Source organism: Ursus arctos, unplaced genomic scaffold, assembly GCF_023065955.2.
Source record: "Ursus arctos isolate Adak ecotype North America unplaced genomic scaffold, UrsArc2.0 scaffold_9, whole genome shotgun sequence".
In the NCBI taxonomy this organism is placed as follows: domain Eukaryota; kingdom Metazoa; phylum Chordata; class Mammalia; order Carnivora; family Ursidae; genus Ursus; species Ursus arctos.
In genome coordinates, this window is record NW_026623111.1 from 66,923,504 (window position 1) to 66,942,672 (window position 19,169).

General features: G+C 39.1%; 1 protein-coding gene and 1 long non-coding RNA gene across 8 annotated transcripts in view; one reads left to right on the forward strand and one right to left on the reverse strand.

Annotated features, from left to right (window-relative positions):
* The window catches only part of ARHGAP24 (Rho GTPase activating protein 24), a 484,560-nt gene that overhangs the window by 409,704 nt on the left and 55,687 nt on the right, over positions 1–19,169 (forward strand). For 5 of the 7 annotated variants that reach the window (XM_044388111.3, XM_026509803.4, XM_044388115.3 and 2 more), the window contains one exon: positions 6,853–6,975. In XM_044388111.3, the coding sequence (XP_044244046.2) occupies positions 6,853–6,975 (123 nt within the window). Of the gene's footprint in view, positions 1–6,852; positions 6,976–13,028; positions 14,374–19,169 lie in introns of those variants that run through there. The other 2 variants (XM_044388113.3, XM_026509804.4) reach the window with 2 other exon arrangements.
* Positions 1,942–13,329, reverse strand: LOC130543271 (uncharacterized). The gene is made up of 3 exons (XR_008958491.1): positions 13,191–13,329; positions 2,209–2,363; positions 1,942–2,115 (listed from the first exon to the last, which is right to left on the reverse strand). It is a non-coding gene; the product is annotated as an uncharacterized LOC130543271 (long non-coding RNA).

The window sequence follows — 19,169 nt, forward strand, 5'->3', positions numbered from 1 at the left end:
TCTCTCTTTCTCTCAAATGAATAAATAAAATCTTTAAAAAATAAAAAAAACATGACCAATATGAAATCAATATTTACTTGAAAAATAAATCAATAGTTACTTTCCTATAAAAGGATTTTTCTTTATGGATGTAGTCAGAATATTTTTCAAAAATAAGGTAGCTTTCTGCATTTTAAAGGATTCAAATTACACATAATTCATTGAAACATTTAAGATCAAATTTTTTATACATGGCAATAAAAATAAGAGCATAGCATACCATGTTCCAAACACTATTCCAAGTATTTTGTGGTATTCATTCAGTTAATTCATGATAACACCACGAGGCAGGTGCTTTTAGCACTCTCAGTTAAAGATGAGGGATCTCACAGCTAATCAATGACTCATTTGAACTTGAGTCTGGCTTCACTGTCTTTCACTGACCATTTTTTAGTACTTCGTTATAAGTATTGTATGTTTTTGGAGTTTGATCCAGCTAGGACTTTTGGTCTCATATTCACATTTATTGACATTTTTTATTGTGTAGTTTGAGGAAAGGCAAGTCAGAAGTAACTTGTACAGTATAAAATGTTTATGTCAATGCTTTCTGTATCTGCAGCCAAACAGATGGACTTCCAGCAAATCATTTATAAATTTAATGATTAGAAATCTACCGTAAATACTAAATACCAATCAATCTATAATTGGTTAAAAAGTGTGTGTTTATAATTATTTTCATATTAAACATAAGTTAGCTATGTAATGCTGGGGCATTCTTACAAAGAGATTATGACCTAGTAAGGGGTATAAGAAATACGTAAAACAGTATTATAAAGTACTCCTGAAATTTAAAGATAGCATTAATTTTATCATAATGCAAGATAACATTTGGTAATGTGTTTGTTGTATGGTATTGACTACACACTACAAACAAAATGCTTATTGCTATTGGTCCCTTAATTAATCCTCCTGCTCTGATTTAGGGGTTTTAAAATATTCAAAATCTCATTAGAGAGTCATGCAACTTTTCTGTTGACAACATGCATTGAAATTCTGCCCTTCTGATACTTTTGAAATTAGCTTTTGTGGAAGAAATACTTGGGAAAAGTTTGATTAGTAAAGCATACCAAAACTCTTAATTTTCGAGTAACAATGTCTCTGTGATATACAAAACAACATGAAAAAATTAAATATGATATTGATTGTGAGACCAGTTTGTTTTCTGGCCTCATTTTGTAAATTAATTGCTGTTTTATTTTTTGTTGTTGTTATTTATTAACAGGAGGTGGTATCCATAGAAGCCTGTAATTTGCAGTTTGTACTTCACATAACTTGGGTTGTTTTCCAAATATCAAGCTCCATACAAGGGAGGAAATGTTTTCCTATCTCAGTAATTTTCCACTGATATCCTTCAGAATTTATATCTTGCAATTTATCATTAGAGTTCTATTACCAATAAAGACCCAAACTAAGTTCTGAGGCAAGTAGTGCTTTAAAAAAATAAAATAAGACCTTGCAGTTGTATGAGTGAAAATTAATAACCCTAACTAGAGTTTAAATCAGTATATGTAAGCTCTATAAAACAAATAGTACAATAGGTCTAGTTTTGACCTGATTTGTAATTAGGAATGAGGAAACATTTTGCTCTTGAAATTATTAACAGTCTCAGAGGTGATCACTAAAATGTTCCCAGGTCTGTATCATGAACTGTACTTGGAAATGAACGCAAATGTCTATGACCACGGTTTCCCTTGAGCAACTTGCTTTAAAATTGAAATTCAAAGAAATAATTAACTGTACATGTTTAAAAGTTTATTTACTCAAAATGATACACATATATACTTTGCTTCTGAGTAATTCTTTTGCTTTTTAGTTCATAATTATGACAATTTACAAGTATTTTTCTCTGAGGAAAAAATAACAAAAATTTACATTGGTAACTCTTTTTGGAAATTTCCACACAATAAATTCAGAAAAATATTTCTTTACATATATTTTTTAAGAAGCCTAATGCACATAATAGTAGTAGTCTCTTTTTACTGAGAAAATCCTAGTGATATGATGTAATCTGCACCCTAAGCAGCACTGGCCTCCTGTCCCAAATCTTCCTTTGGGGATGTGCTCGGGGATCAGGATCTGGGTAAGGAGGGGGACGAAATTACAGGTAAATTAATGATAACTCAAAGTGAACGATCTTAAGCATCACCGAGTGACATTAGTGACACTTACCTTCCAACTCACTTGGGCTTTTTTGAATTCGTGCTTCCATGACCATCTCATTCCAATCACTTGCCTTTTTCAATAATGCTTTCTTCTCATATCAAATAATACATGATAGAACATCTGGAATAATACAGGAATAACAACACATCTGTGTTGTGCATCTGTGAAATACAGAAAGGTACAAATGGAGACTAAAGAAATTCCCAATCCTATCATTCAGAGATAACCATTGTTAAAATTATTGTGTATTTCAATCTAGTATTTTATTTATCTAACTTTCATCCTATATGAAAATTGAAATAATATCACATATAAAAATGTGTATATTTCCTTTTGTATAACAAAAACTCATATTAAAAAGTATCCTTCAAAATCCTATTTTAGTGGCTGCATCATAAGGAGCATTATCCATACTCCTATAAAAAATGAGCAAGTAGATCTTGGCATACCTTTTCCAATATTTTTATTAAAATTTAAAAAATTCTATGCAGAGGTGCCTGGCTGGCTGGAGCATGTGCCTCTTGATCTTGGGGTTCTAAGTTTGAGCCCCACGTTAGGTGTAGTGATTACTTAAAAAAAAATTTAAAAAAATTCTATGCGAAGTTATTCATCAAAAATATTATCCCTTAAATTATTATTTTATAATTATTAGATGAGTCAAACTTTTCATATGGTTAATTGATATTGCACTTTTTTAAAATTAACTGTGCATTTATTTTATTGTAGATTTCTTTAACCTTTTTAATTTTAGATTAAGCTTTTTCTTAGTCTATTAAATTCAGTAATTTTTTCTTAATCTTTTAATTTTTGCACAAGTGAATTATGTCAAGTATTTATTTTATTTCAGAGAATCTGTATTATTTCTGGGAAAGAAAAATTTATATCAAATACAAATATCCAGAAGATCCCAACAAAATGCACACATATTTTCAATGATATATAAACAAGTAAAATTGAATGATGTGACCTACTCAGTTAACTTAAAATCACAAATGCTTGAAGTATTAACACTACCGCCAAGCATTGCTACTAACCAAAGCTAATATCTAAAAGATGTGTACAATTTCCTGAAATGGGTCCTTTAAAAATATGTGCAAATCTAAAGTAGTATTAAAAAAATAAAAACAAAGCTGAACGGGTATTAATTTTCAAGCAGAATTGAACAATGTAGAGCATATACCGACTTTAATATCATATTATATATCATATACACACGTATATATGTACATATGGATTGAAATTGACTATGACACCCTTACTCCAGTGATATTTACATCTCAAGACTGCTTTTTAAAATTTCACCTTTTGAAAAAACGTTTAGATCCATGAATAGTTCAATGGAACATTAAGCCCTGTAAAGGATTAACAAAGAGAGTGAAACTTGATTCACATGGTTGAAGGTCCATACTGAATTTATTTATTTATCAGATCATACATTTAGTAAGTTGTTTTTGAACCCCTTCAACTGCAAGGTGCAGTAGCAGCTCTTAGACCCGTAGGGCTGTGAATTAGAACAGATGGCATCTCTAGTTGGAAATCACATATTTTTAGTGGAGCGTCTAGTTCATGTTCATATAAATGTCTCCAGTTGTTTTAATCACATTCAGAGCAATGAGTCCATATTTCACCGAGACTGGTAGGTAAAGTTTTTTCATCTTTTCCCCCTCTCTTGTTAATACACTGAGGAATCAAGATCCATATCCATGGGTAAGATTCACAGACGGGATTTCATATCTGTGATTGGCAGTCTAAATGAGATTCAGGGTCAGACATACAGCACCACTGGCAGAGATAGAGAATCAAATGAAAAGTCAGGGGATAATGGCCAGTTGTGCTTATCATTCTCTTTCTTCCCTGCTTTCAGGCAGAAACACACTCCAGCGGCTGTCACTCACTCATTACTAGGGCTGTCTCTGCCTGGGCTGGGAGTGACACAGCGGGATACTGCTGTCTGAATTGCTAAGTATCCCTTGGGCAAAGACAATAATTAAAATATTCTGATTTCGAAATGGTAATCTTTTTGGCCTAGCACTGTGGCATAAGTGGATAAGCATACAGAATAAATTGTTAGTACTGTGCCACGCCAAGTGAGGCATGTCTTCCTTTTGTCATTTAGTTCTTTCTGCCACTTCTATGTAATATGGCCATGTGGGTGCATATTAATATGTGGCATATTTACATACATGTACAGTATATAATTTTGATGTGCATTGTTATGTATCAGTAAAAGAGAGCTTTGTAATAAGTATATTCATACTATTGACTAATTGTTCCCAAGCACTTGCTAGACATAATATCTCTGAGGTCAAATTAAATATAATATGTTCTTTTTGCGTTTGTAGGTGTGGGAGCAGTTAAATGAGGCTGAATTAATATCTGCAGAATTTCTCCTTTAGCCTAACACAGGGCTAGTATTTTCAGTTTATTTCACTGAATTCTCACAAAAATTTACTCTATCAGTATTATTATATCTAAAGCATAATTAGAAACACTTAGTTTCCAGAAATTATGTAATTTCCCAGAAATCAAATAGCCAATACAAGGTAAAATTAAGATTTCAGCTGGGTTTTCTCTGACTCCTAAACCTATGCTTTTTCAGATACAAGTTGATTAAGCTGATGATGGACTGAAGATGGATGTACAGGTCTAAGTGGGTCATTGTTTCCCGAGCAGTGAGGTGTTCTTTATAATATGAGAAGGCTAGCCTTGTTTAGTCAAGAATTTGTAAACATTAAGAAACCAATTTTTTTAAAGATTTCATTTATTTATTTGAGAGACTGAGTGAGAGAGAAAGCACAAGAAGGGGGAGGGGCAGAGGGAGAGGGAGAAGCAGACTCCTCTGCTGAACAAGAAGCCCGACGCAGAGCTCGATCCCAGGACCCTGAGATCATGACCTGAGCCGAAGGCAGACGCTTAACCCACTGAGCCACCCAGGCGCCCCAAGAAACCAATTTGATGTGGTTCCTCGGTCCCTCCTCACACTCCCATCCAGCTGTATTAAAATGTACAACGTTAATTCTACTTGTTCATCTGATTGGCTTAAAGTTATTTCACTTCTTTGACCTTTCACGTGTTCTATAAATTTACCTCAGTGGTAGAAGAGTAGTATTTCTCAATCTAGGACACTTGAATAGAATTCAGAGGTCACAGATTCAAATGCCTGTGGCTTTCACAGCTATGTGCAGATTAGGTTGGACAGGAAAGAATAGTGAGTGGTGGGCCTGTTATGAATTGGATAAGCTCCTCCTGAAGGTGTTCAGATCCACTTAGAAACAAAAATGTCTCAGTCGAACACAACACTTGGATATGAATTAATTCAACCCAAGGTTGCAAGTGTACAATACTTTGTGTTCACTTAGTGAACACTTTAATGTGCATGGCTATTTTAAGCACATCAAAAGTTAGTGTAATACTAAAATATTATCAGAATTCAGTTAAATGTTCCATTTCCTTAATTATTCCTTCTGTGAATTATTTTCAAGGAGATTGAAGCAGCATAGTTGCTGATACATGTCTTCAGAAATACTCCTTGAGGGGTGCCTGGGTGGCTCAGTGGGTTAACGGACTCTTGATTTTGGCTCAGGTCATGATTGCAGGGTCGTAAGACTGAGCTCCCTGTGGGGCTCCTTACTCAGTGCAGAGTCTGCTTGTTCCTCTCCCTCCGATCCTCCCCCCACTCTCTCTCTCAATCTTTCTCTCAAATAAATAAATAAATAAAAATCTTAAAAAAAAAAAGAAATACTTCTTTAACCATAAAATAAGAAGGAAAACCAGGATTCAAGACCTCTTTCAAGGTCATATATGGTTATGCCTGTTTTATAAATGAGAAATTTAAGTCACTAGGGAAATACAAATATGCTATAAAACATTTCTAAGAAATTAAATCACATGCGTCAGAGGTCTAGCACTTCAAAGTTGATACTAGAAATTATAAAGGTTATAAAGGATATGGGATGTTCTTTGGAGGGGTGGTAAAATGAGAGAAACCATCAAGCTTTTGCATGGAGATACCCCTGGAGTTTCCTGAAGCTTACACTTCGGTGCGAGGGCCATCTAGAGGGTTGAATTGGCCTTTGTGGCTGGCCAGCCTGCGCTGCTTTCTCCTCTTCTCTGTGTTTGCCCCCCTGAAGGTGTGTTCTGGGGGAAGAAGCTTTCCTTCCATGATGGAGCAATAGAAGTGGACCTCTGGGTCAGAAGTTTTTACACGTGGTTCTTTTCCCTTTCCTAGAACTCCCCTGACCACCCATGATGTCCTGGTGGCCTCACTGTGTGTATTAAGCAGTACTCAGACTGCTCAGCATTTGCTTCCGGTGAATATCCAGGCTCTGTGGATTACTTCTCCATCTTTCGTTTTGCTTTACTATTTCTCCTTATTCAGCAGTGCAGTGTGAATAGATTGGATTATAAGTTAATGCAGACCTATGGGTTGTTGCTAGGACAAAAAGGCAGGCTTTGTTTGGGGAATGACATTTGTTCTCCAGTTTTCCCCTGGAAACATAAGAGCCTTTCCTTTTTAAGCAGATTTTTTCATTCTGAAACCATGGTAAACATCTCCAATTGATTGGGTAGGCACAGTGTACCTTTCAGGGACTCTGCTGCTGGTGGGGAATCTTCAGCTGAGCACACACTCATGTGTTAACTATCTTGCAGGAGGCGATCGAGATCGGATGACAGCAAACCATGAGAGCTACCTCCTTATGGCGAGCACCCAGAATGATATGGAAGACTGGGTTAAATCCATCCGCCGAGTCATATGGGGACCTTTTGGAGGAGGTGAGTATATATAGAATTATGGAAGAATGGAAAGGGAGGCCAAAGCTGTTCATCCTTGCCCTCCCAAGTGATGTTACTATGAGCTCCTATTTTCTTTTTTCTTTTTTTAAAATATTTTATTCATTTATTTGAGAAGGAGAGAGAGAGAGAGAGAGAGAGAGAGCACAAGCAGGGAGAGCGGCAGGCAGAGGGAGAGGGAGAAGCAGGCTCCCTGCCAAGCAGAGAACCCAACGCGGGGCTCCATCCCAGGACCCTGGGATCATGACCTGAGCCGAAGGCAGACACTTAACCGACTGAGCCACCCAGGTGCCCCTGAGCTCCTATTTTCAAATGGATGACTATTAAAATAAATAGTAAACTATTCCATGTTATTGGACATACATCTAAGTAACGCTCAGAAGTTTAATTTAAATCAAATATCATCATTAACCAACTTTATTCTATGAAAATCTTGAATTATAAAAAGGGATGATGTATTTTTTGTTTTGGATTTTTCCATTTCACTAACAATAAATAGTTACAGGAATGGTACTGTAAATGTACATTAGTTAAGATTATACAGTTATGGGGCAAAAAAATTTTTGACTAGTATCGGGAACCTAGCCTTGAGCTGATCAGTGATATTGAAGAAAAATGGCAAAGTTCTAGATGAGAATCTGATAATTACTAGAGTAACAAAATGCCTTATGATCAGGCATTTTGTTTGTGGATTTGATAAATTTTTTAAAATCTTAGTTAATACAGTTTTGAGAATGCACTAAACTAAATGGTACTATAAATAGAACTAAAAGGAGAAAGGGTAAAAGACATGATCTCTGTCTATCAAGGATTATAAAATAAACAGATATGACATAAACAAATTACATAAATCAAAAATTCAGTAAGTGGAACCAAAATGATAAGGACTCAAAAAAATTTGTCTATAACCAACATGCATTTCCCAAAATATAAAGCCTAATTATTTTATGTTCATGAAGTTAAAGTAAATTGTATTAAATCAAATTCATACTTAGCAAACCAATTATAATTCCAATATTTATTTTATATTCTCTTTTGTGTATTGTCAGCACCCTGAATTCACAAGTGAATTTTTTTTTTCCCTTAACATCTTAGATACTTCTTAGGCTGACTCACCACTTTGTATTTCAGCATAGCTTCAAAGGTGTGTACTTTAAAAAGTTGGAAAGTTAGGTTTTACCAGGTGAGTGATACAGGTCCGCAGAGTGTCTGTTTTCTAGCAGTGCCTTCTGTTGGGGAAGGGGGTGGTTCCTCACCGGGGTGACCGTTCATCCCAGTTTGCCTGGTAACAGTCTGGTTTACGATTGTTGTCCCAGGATAATCATTGACAGTGTTGCTTTTCACTTTCATGGTGTCGTAGTTTCGGTGACAACTTATAGGGTCACCCTATTTATATATTAAAATGGCTAGTAAGTGACTATGTAAACATTTGAAAAGACCTGTGGGCTGAGGTGCCCCCTACAACATTAGCAAAGGATGGCTCACGATTGCTCTTGAGACACTTACTCACCTGCTAGAGGTTTGCTGATAGCTCCAGAGCCAGGAATTTGTGGGGTGCCTGAAGATGTGTCTTTTCAAAGTTCCTGTCATTTCTAAAGAGTCCCCCCCCCCATTATCAAATTTCTGGGGCTTCTGAGTTTGGAAGGATCCTTAATATCTGTCGAAGGAAGTATTTTTGTTTGGCATTACTTCCATGAAGTGTACCATTTTCTCCCTTTCCTCCTCTTCCATCTGCCCTTTTCTCAAGAAAATTGAATGAGATCCAATTAGCTTTATTAAATCAGTAGCCACAGAGACACTACTAACGGCTCAGGAGTCCCCAAAGTTATCCCAGTGGGACTAGACAAGGGCTATATATAAGTCTTCAAATATGAACTTGGAAGGGAGCTCTGGTACTTGATCGGTCTGTGTACAGTCGTTCTGCCCTTATCTGGGGTTTCTCTTTCAGCAGTTTTCAGTTACTCGCGGTCAGCCACGGTCCAGAAGCAGGCGATGCTCCTTCTGATCTATCATCAGAGGGGCAACAGTTACCTAATGCTATGTCTCACTTCCTCTCATCACGTAGGCATTTTATCATCTTGCATCACTGCAAGAAGAAGGGTGATACACTACAAGATATTTTGAGAGGGAGTGACCACATGCAAGTAACGTTTATTACAGTGTATTGTTATAATTGTTCTATTTTATTATTAATTTCTCACTGTGCTCAATGTATAGATTAAACTTTATCATAAGTATATATCTAAGGAAAAAACATAGTATATATAAGGCTCAGTACTATCCCCAGTTTCAGGCATCCACTGGAGGTCCTAGAATATATTTCCTGTGGATAAGAGGGGACTACTGTACTTTATCCTATGAAACGAGCTTCAGGGATTTTGTAAATGCCTGATTCAAATTTACTCGTAAAGAGGTATATTTTAGCATAGAACACTTACCATAGAAACAATGCTCCAATAAAAACTTTTCTGCCCTTTTTGTTTAATTGAAGAGTGTTATGAGAATGCAAGGCAGGCTTTTAAATTACTCATTCAATTTGCAATGAATCGTTTGTGGTCCAACTGAACATTAGCATTTTTTAAAGTAAATACAGAATATAGAACCAAACTGATTGACATTGGTAGAAGATTGCAACTGTCACCCATAATCTAGGGTTTCAAATGTTCATATTAATATACCCCCCTCTGTTTATTGATTGCATTTTAAAGAAATATTACAAATTCGAGTTGCAAACAAGTGTATATAACTAAAAACCCTCTTATTTACCTTATATATTAGGAGTGTTGCTTTTCAACCTAACATTTGGTTGAAAAAAGTTTTCTGCTGATAAAGCATCTTTTAAAACCACTGTTTTAATTCAATCCCACATTTTGTGGATTAGGTCATGAAGACTGAGAGAGGGTGACTAATTTGCCATATATCAGTCATACTGGGAGTAACAGAACTAGGAAGGAAACTTGTGAGCTCCTCCTGCTTTCTCGCACAATAATGTGATCTATTACATGTACTTTGGGAATGAAAAACTACAATTACAAGCCCATGCCTTACAAATAGTATATCCTTCAGTATATGAAAACAAAAATTTTAAAATTATGCTAATTAAAATAAATATGGTTTTTCAAGTCCTTCAAAAATACCTGAACTGATACCATCAAGAAAGTGAAAATATAATCAACAGATTGGGAAGAGGTATTTCCAGACCATACATCTAATAATGAACTTGTATCCAGAATTTATAATGAACTCTTACAACTCAAAAAGTGGAAATGCCCAAATGTCCATCAATAGACAAATAAGTCCATAGAGTGTGATATATCCGTACCAGGGGTTATTATGTGGCCATAAAAAAGGATTGAGGTACTGATACCTGCTACAGTCTGAATAAACCTTGAAAACATTATGCTAAGTGGAAGAAGCCAGTCACAAAAGGCTACATAGTATGATTCTGTTCATATGACAGTACAGAACAGGGGCGCCTGGGTGGCTCCGTTGGTTAAGTGTCTGCCTTCAGTGCAGGTCATGATCCCAGGGTCCTGGGATCCAGCCCCGAGTCCAGCTCCCTGCCCAGTGGGGAGCCTGCTTCTCCTTCTCCTTCTGCCACTCCCCCTGCTTGTGCTCGCTCTTTCTCTCTCTCTCTCTCTCTCTCTCTCTCTCTCAAATAAATAAAATCTTAAAAAGAAAAAGAATGTACATAATGGGGAAAACTATAGAGACAAAAAGTAAATTAGTGGTCACTTAATGCTGGGATGGGAATGTTGGAGGGGGCAGGTGATAGCCCAAGATATGGGATTTCTTTTTGAGGTGATGAAAATGTTCTAAAATTGACTATGATGATGGTTGTATATATCTGTGAATATGCTAAAAATCATTGACTTGTACACTTGAAATGGGTGAATTCTAGGGTATGTGGATTATATCTCAAAAAATGTGTTAAAAAATTTCAAAATTGCCATTAATTGCCTTTCATAAGAAAATACATTTCTCCTCCCTATCTTAGTTATGGAATCCAAGACTCTATTAAACCTAAACTAAGACCTCTTAGATTCCAGTCTCCCTTCCAATGCTTAAATATTGTTGTGGCCATTGATTAAATGGAATCTGCAAAGACATTTGGAAGGTGACATATCACTCTGATGTATGATTTCTGTATACCTCCTTCAGATACATTTTAAATGTGCTTGTTATAGAAAGGGCCTTTCACTACCTGCACTGCATTGTCACAGCCTGTTTTTAAAAAGTTAAAGTTTTTCATGAGACACCTAAGCTTATCCTTGTTCAGGTTGCATACCCATGTAAAATATTCCCTCTTTACCATTACAATAATTAGACATTCAATGAAAAATAGGAGACACCCCAAGGAGCTTGCCAAGCTTTTCAGTCTCTTAGAAATGAAGACCTGTAGGGCTTTGGAATTATAGGCCTTTTCTTTTTATTAAACAAAGCAAACTTACAAAAGATAAACAGATAAGGGAAGGGAACCAATGGAAATGGAAGAAGTAGACATTTGCTTAACAACCTAGCCTGATAAGAAAATTCAGTATTGAATCTAGATACTTCCAGCTTTGTATGATCGGCTTAAAACCACTTGTAAACAATCGCTTCCCCATTAATAATGCTGAGAGACACACGGGTTCTGCTTAAAAGTCAAATCTGAAATTTAGGATGTCAAAGCATTTATTTAGCTTTGGAAAAGTTTAGGTTTGTTTTGCTTGTTTATGTTTGCTTTTTTTTAATACTGTTTTTTTTTTCTTTTTAAAGATTTACTTATTTATTTGAGAGACAGAGAGAGAGCACAAGTGGAGGGAGGGGTGAAGGGGGAGGGAGAGAGAGAATCTCCAGATTCCCTGCTGAGTGCGGACTCCCATGTGGGGCGCAGTCCCAGGACCCTGAGATCATGACCTGAGCTGAAATCAAGAGTTGGACGCTTAACCAACTGAACTACCCAGGCACCCCTGCAGTGTTTTATTGTTTTGTTTTTTTGTTTTTGTTTTTTGTTTTTGTTTTTTTTATGATTCTTTTCAATTGTTTTTGAGGCAATGTGTATGGAAGTGCCAAGCCCATGGTATGACTCCATTGAGTGTTCATTAGATCTGAGTGTTTTGCCTAACTCTAACTACTAACAAAATCAGGTTCTCCCCATATTTCTGTCTCCTTACAAAAAGGGTTCAGTCAGAGACCCATTGATGCGGTAAAAATACTGAGTGTGAGTAATCTTCATGATGAATAACTGGCATATGGTCAAGCAAGGGTTAATTAAGCCGTGATGTGGTCTTGCCTCTGACACAGACAGCTGTGTGATCTTGGATAAGGGGTATCCCCCCCCCCGACTTTCAGTTTGCTTGTTTGTGAAATCAGAAAATTAGACAAAACCATTTAGCTGAGATTCGTTCTAGCTCCAGAGTCCTGGGGTTACGGGTGTTCCCTCCAGGCCAGTGCTCAGGTCAGTGAGGTTTTCAGTTGGCTGCAGCGCTCTCAGTCCAGCCTTGCCGCTGTCTTGTTTATACTGAGTTACACTCTGTGCCTCCTTCTTTTGCTCCGAGCATGCCGTGACACTGAAGGCAAGAACAAGTTTGACCCATTGGGCAGAAATCACTCCTGATGATTCCTTCCGTGACAAACTATTACCCATCTGGGCATGCTGGTCAGAGAAATGATGTTTCTAAAGGGCGCACCTTTGCAGTATTCCTCACAGTTTCTTACCATGCCTGTCAAATGGCTTGGACGGAACGCGGAGACCTTGGGGGTCAGTTGGGGTTAAAGCACTAGCAGCCCGAATCTGCTCATGGAACAGAGAGGTGGATGAATGATTAACCCAGTGGGTCCATTGTTCAGTGAGTGGAATTGAGAGTATTGGTGGACATGGGGGCTGGGGCGGAGAGGGTGCGTGCAAAAGCAGAGGAGAACGTTGAAAACCAGATTGGTTTTCAAACCATAACCCAAGAAATATATATGTATGTGTAAATATGCAAGTGCACCCATGAGTTGACTTGAGTTGTTTTATGGTCCAGGTCCTTTGTTACCAGATGGAGACTATTTTTCTACTTTCCAGACACGCACATGTGTACGAGTCCGCACACATATGTTTTAGTGATATGCATATTGAAGTCAGCACTCACCAATAGATGGAATTGCAAAATCTCTGAAAAAGTCTTGCATAGGAAGAGAATAAATGCAGGAAGGGGGGGGTAAAAGCTTACCCCCTTGGAGTTGGTTTGGTGCCATTTGCTTTCTGGAACGGCTGAGGCAGCCAGCTCTGCAGGCGCTGCACCGACAAGGGCAGGGAAGTGAGCACAAAGTCAGAGGAGGAAGGAGGAAGAGAAGGCTCGCACGCCCTGTGGCATTCTGCCTCCTCCCCTCATTCTGTTGTGACTGCACCTGCTGCATGTGACCAGCGGGCACTGAAGGCAGCCGCAGCCACAGCGCGGTGACGAGGCAGCTGCTGCCGTGCCAGCTCCCGCCCAGCCCTCATTGAGAAAAGGGGAGCCGGAGCCGGAGGAGGGGGAGGAGAAGCTCCCTGCAGAGCTGCCACCTCCACGGATCCCAGGAGGCCCCTTGGAACGGGCACTCGGGCACTCGACTGTTCTGACGTGGAGATTCTCTCGGGAGCCCCGGGAGTTTGAAGACAGAAGGGAAAAGGGAGAAGCCCGCAGAGAGCATCAAAGGATGCGGGGTGCTGTAAAAGGAACCGGGGAGCCCTTTGAAAAGAACCTATCATGCACTGAAATGCTTTCTGGAGGAGGTGCCATTATTTGCCTCCCCTTTTGCTCAGCTGAAAGGAGCCAGCAAGGACGGTCCTGAAGTATTCCTCACGGGCCTTTTTGTCATTGTTCCTTTTTCCCCTTGCACACGACTGTTTGCTGACCTTTCCAGAGGAATCTCAGTCCCCCCAGTTCCAGCTGAGAAGACAGTTCTTAATAAAAAAACAACTCCTGCTGTTTGAATGGGAGGTGCCGCGCGTTTGCTGCGGTCCTCTTTGCTGTGACATTTTGGAATGTCTGCAGAAACTTAAAAACAAAACACCAAAACCTTAAAACTCCTTGGATTAGGCAAGAGAAAAGGAAGTTTTTTTTTTTTTTGCCAAAACAAGAAGTAAAGGAGAGGTGGTAACTTATCCCTGATCCAGGAGCTGGATGATAAAAGCCTTCGAGTTATAGGAGTCAGCACTTGCACCCTAACAAATAAACATGAGAAGGAGTGGCTGTGGGGTATCGCGCAGAGGCTGGTCTTAAAAGAAGCCTGAGACTGGCTCAGAACTTCGGGCCTGTATGATGCCTGAAGACAGAACTACTGGGGGACGGCCCTCAGGTGCCTTAGCGTCAACTCCTTTCATTCCTAAAACTACATACAGAAGAATCAAACGGTGTTTTAGTTTTCGGAAAGGTAGGTAGATGATCTCTTCATGTCCATTTAAAAAATATACATTATATTCGCTGGGGCTTTAAGGTCAGTAGATGTTCAGATAAAATGGAAGTTTGAAAACCAAGAGATTAGAACTGTAGAAGAGTGATTGATGTGTGTCTCTGCTTGCCTATATTTATTTTTCAAGGTTCCTATTGATCGGTTTATGACTGAATGGGCCGGGTAGGTGGGGCTTAAAGAATGGTAGTCCTATGGGGATCACCTTGACCGACTGAAAGCCCAGCGAGCTGGCCTGGCCCTTCTGGGAGGAGGGGCCAAGGCGACCTTGGGCTGCTGCCAGACCCAAATCAAGGAGCCATGTTGTGAGTTCTTGAAATCAGTCCCTCTCAAATCCTTGTTCTCTGCTCCCATCACATCGGTTTTGTTCTGGCTGCCTGTGCTTGCCTCCCCTCCCCTGCTGAGAAAATTTGAATAATTAGGTTATCTGTAGTGACCCCTTTTCAGGAGCCTTTTGACCATATTGACTAACACTGATTAGAAGTAGGAGTCACCTTGACTTTCCAAATACATCAAAAGGTGGCACTGGCAAAGGCCAAAGATAGGAACTATCAGGAACAGGGAGTGGGAAAATCCAACAATTTCTGATCAATAAAAGAAGCTATGCATTTCACAACTGATTTGTGTAAGGGGAGTTATAGGGTACAGCATAGGTAAAATAAAATGCTTTTAGAAAACATTTATGTATCAAAATATTTTTACATGTCCTTTTTCTTTAAAATGGGGATAATTAAGTGACATGATTATTTAATTTGGAACTAGGTAGTTATAATTTAATGTCCTGCATAGTAAGCTTATAATTAGACCAGGAGCAGATATGACTAGCTTCTAAGGTTCTTTCTCCCTTTTTCTTTGATCTGCCACCTATTAATTAACCCTTTCTACTAACCAACAAAAAGAGAGAAGAAAACAAAGTTAGGAAAAAAAACACGTGTATAAAGCAAGATATGGCAGGAACTTTTTAAAGACTAAACCTTATTCCTTCTGAGTCTTTCTCTTTGAACAGTTAAGATCTGCCTATGATCATTATCATATATTATTAGCAAGGAACTTAGGTTTAATTTATATTCCTCTCTCATCCACAAAGGTAATTAAGTGAGAGATACATGCCTCATATTTTCTAGATCTCTAGAGATTTCATGGTTACTGTCAAGATTGCATCATTGACAGAGAAATTGGTAACGGTAGAAATTGAAAAAAAAAGCTAGGGAGTCATTGCTTCAAGGACTTTCTCTCTTTTTCTAGCTCTTCCAGCCCTCAGCAACTAAAGTGAATTTGTCCAAACATGCAAAGAAGGTCTACTTTTCCAGGCTATTGCCACTCATTTATTAACATGAGATGTTCTGGGGACATTTAATGTATCCTTGAAGCACAGAGCAAGGTGTTTTTGACCTTTTCCACCTTCTCTCCAGTAGTGGAGCATAGTGTATCTGCAAGAATCCTAAGACTACCATTCATTATGCCCTCTTCCCTTTCTCCTTAAATACCAGAGAGGGAAGGCAGTGCCTGTGGAGAGAATCCCCCTGGGCTGGCAAATGGCTACCACAGGAGTGGGGAACAGCTTCCACCTATCATCTCTTGCGGGTTATTTTTAAACTATTGTCCTGTCCTGTGCAGTCTTAGTAATCTGAGGAATGTTCAGCATGCGAGTCAAGGATTAACAGATTTCTAATTTACAAAGCTGTATTCTGGTTCCTGTCAGAACTATAAAGGAGAGGAGGAGCGAGAGCATGGAGCTATTTTCAGTTTCCTTCCCCTTTAGCCAGAGCCAGGCTGCACACCAGGCGCTCCCTCCTTCCCCAGGAGGCTCTGGGAGCAGAGCAGCTCCTGTGTGCAGCGCTAATCACTCCAGCTGCAGGGGCCTGACTCACTGCCGTGTTTACATATTTATTTAAGGTCCTGCCCTGAAAAGAATGGACTTTTCTTTCGATCCTGGGTCCCCAAACCATGCTACCTTAAGAAGAGAGTGTTCTTTTTTGCTTTGTTTCATCTCCTGGGTACTCAAGTGGAAGTGCACCCCTTTCTGCTTTCCCCAACCAAGCCTGCTGGAGAGCATCAGCTGAAGTCATTTCAATGCGAGCAAAAGGGAGAGTGCATGATTCATGGAAAAGCCCCCAGAAGCAAAGAATGTTGATGCGGCTGCTTTTCCTGAGCCACATTTAAAACTTATTTTTTTTTTTTTTTTTTTTACCGTTGTCAAGGGTAAGCCAACAGAAGCGGAGACTTGCCGCTTTCGAAATGCCCTAAGAATGAAGTGTGGAGTTGAGTTAAAGTTTCCAGAGGCCTGGTGGTCATGCAGCCTGCATGCTGGGCAGGCCCTAACTGATGTCTCAGGGTTGTTTCCTCTTCCAGATCCCTTTGGTCCTTGACTGTCCTTTTCATCCCTCCATTTCTTCGTTTGGGTCCTAATACCCATCACTGAAAATGTTTTCCCCAGTTTGAAAGATCTAGGAACCGAGAAACTTTTCTTAGGCAGGAAGCAGGGGATGGTAGTGCTTTGGATTTACGTTTTGGAGAGAGAATGATTCCAATGTATTTTTACCCTGTTGATTTGGAAACTACATATATAATTTTTTTTTAACCTCTAGAAGACTAGTATGTAGTATGGGAAGCATAACCAACCTTTTGATTACCTGGAGGTGCATACTACCTTGGTTCCCGGATGTTCACGTTCATTTCTGGTCATAATAGGCTAGCTAGCTGACTTAAGGTTGTTGTGCTTACAGGACACACTGAAGTAAATGTTACAATGCCAACTGCATCTTGTTTTGGGGTGTTTTGTTTTGTTGTTGTTCTCTTTCTGTTCTATTTCCTGAGGCGCTCTCCTCTCAGAGATAAACCATCATTCATTCTCTAGAGCTTCTGCCCTAAACTGTAACCGGTGAGTGGCCGAGCACTGTTGCTTCTTCCTTCCTTATAGACTTTCAGCTGCATTTCAGTTTCTATCACCTTAGTTCTCTGTGCCTGTGTTGCTTCAGGCACACAACTTATTTTGACCTAGGAAGAAGCTCTTCAAAACAGCATCCATCCTCCCTCGTTTCCACCCTAATGTTCTTCATAAATTCCTACCACACACAGGCCATCGGTAAAGCACTGACCAATTGGTATTCCTGAAATAGTATTCTCAAGCGTCCCACAGCTCAGATATTTTTATGAGTCCCTCTTGCTCCCGGGAGGAAGTCCTAACTGTTTCATGTAATTATCAAGGCCTTCTAACCAATTCCATCTATTCCCTGGAGAATAAACTCGCAGGTCCCCAGACTGTCCCCTCTTTCTCCCTAAACACATGTCCCACACCACCTCTTTGCTTTTTTTCACTGTGCTATGACACTCTCCCTGCTCTGTTCAAACTTTATGCTTCCTTCTAGGCATTGTTGTCTCTCATTTCTCATCAAGCCTTCTCTGTTCACCCAAGTCTTCTGTGTAGTCCTTACATTTCTTATCTGCTGCCACCCGGCCACCTTATCTTCATAGCCACCCTTAAGTGCTTTATATACATTTATGGTAAAAGATAGGATAGATAGATCCCAGATCTGCCACTTTCCAGATCTGCACCTAGCATCTCTGAATTGGTTTGTAGAAGGGAGACCTCCTTGCAGAATACTTGGAATGTCAAATAAGAAAATACATGTAAATTGCACGGCTTGGTACCTAGACGTAAATGGTGTCTGCTGGTCTGAGAACTAGGCCACTAGGCCACTATGCTGGCATTATTACACTTCCTAGTTTTTCCAAGCCTTTATTTTCCTTCCTCCTTCTCCACTCTGACTACAAAAAGAATCAAGATCTACCAAACATTCACTGGTTATTATAGATTCGGAGCTCCTGGGATTACAAGATTTCTATCCATGTAAGATTTTTTGGTTGCTTAGAGAGTATTGATGATAGACTGAAGTAAACTTTGGCTGTCTTTGTTTCTTAGTTCTGTACTAAATGGATGTCTTCTATCTTGATTTGTCTATTTATCGTGGGCAAATGTTCATTTTTAATTAAAAATTATTATAATCCTGGTGATACCAAGTCTTATTCTGCTAGCAGGATTGTAGTAAGCAGAAAGTTAAGTAAAAGCAAATGCTCTATATGGCTTAGTATGTGAACTATAGGAGGAAAAGGACAGGAACTCTGAGAAATCATGACAGCAGAGAATTTGAGTAATAATGGAAAAGTTGTTTAACTTCTGGCTTTTCATCAGCACACTACAGACTTTTTTGTTTTCAAGTTTTTATAGAATTCGGTGTCACAGCCTGAGAATTATTGATAAGTGTCAATTTACATTGGAGTTATTCACTCATTTCCATAACTGAAGAAGTGAAGTAGTTTGTTTTAATGCACACATTAATTCCCCAAAGGTTTACGGAGCACTCGATCCTTACCCACTTTGGTATTAAGTTCCAGGGACATAAGCAAGAGAGTTTGTTTATCTGTCCTGGCGCATTCACGCTGCTGGAACAAAATACCATAGACTGTGTAGCTCACACACAACGGAAATTTATTTCTCACAGGCTGGAAGTCTGAGATCAGGCCGGTATGGCTGGGTTCTGGTGAGAGACCTTTTCTGGGTTGCAGACTGTCAATTTCTTGTTGTACGCTCAAGGGACAGAATAGGAAGGAGCAAGAGAGCTCTCTGGAGCCCTTTTACCAAGGCACTAATCCCATTCAGGAGGGCTCCACCCTCGTGACTGAATCACCTCGCAAAGGCCCCACCCTAATACCATCACCTTAGACAGTAGGTTTTCAACCCAGGAATCTGGAGGGACACA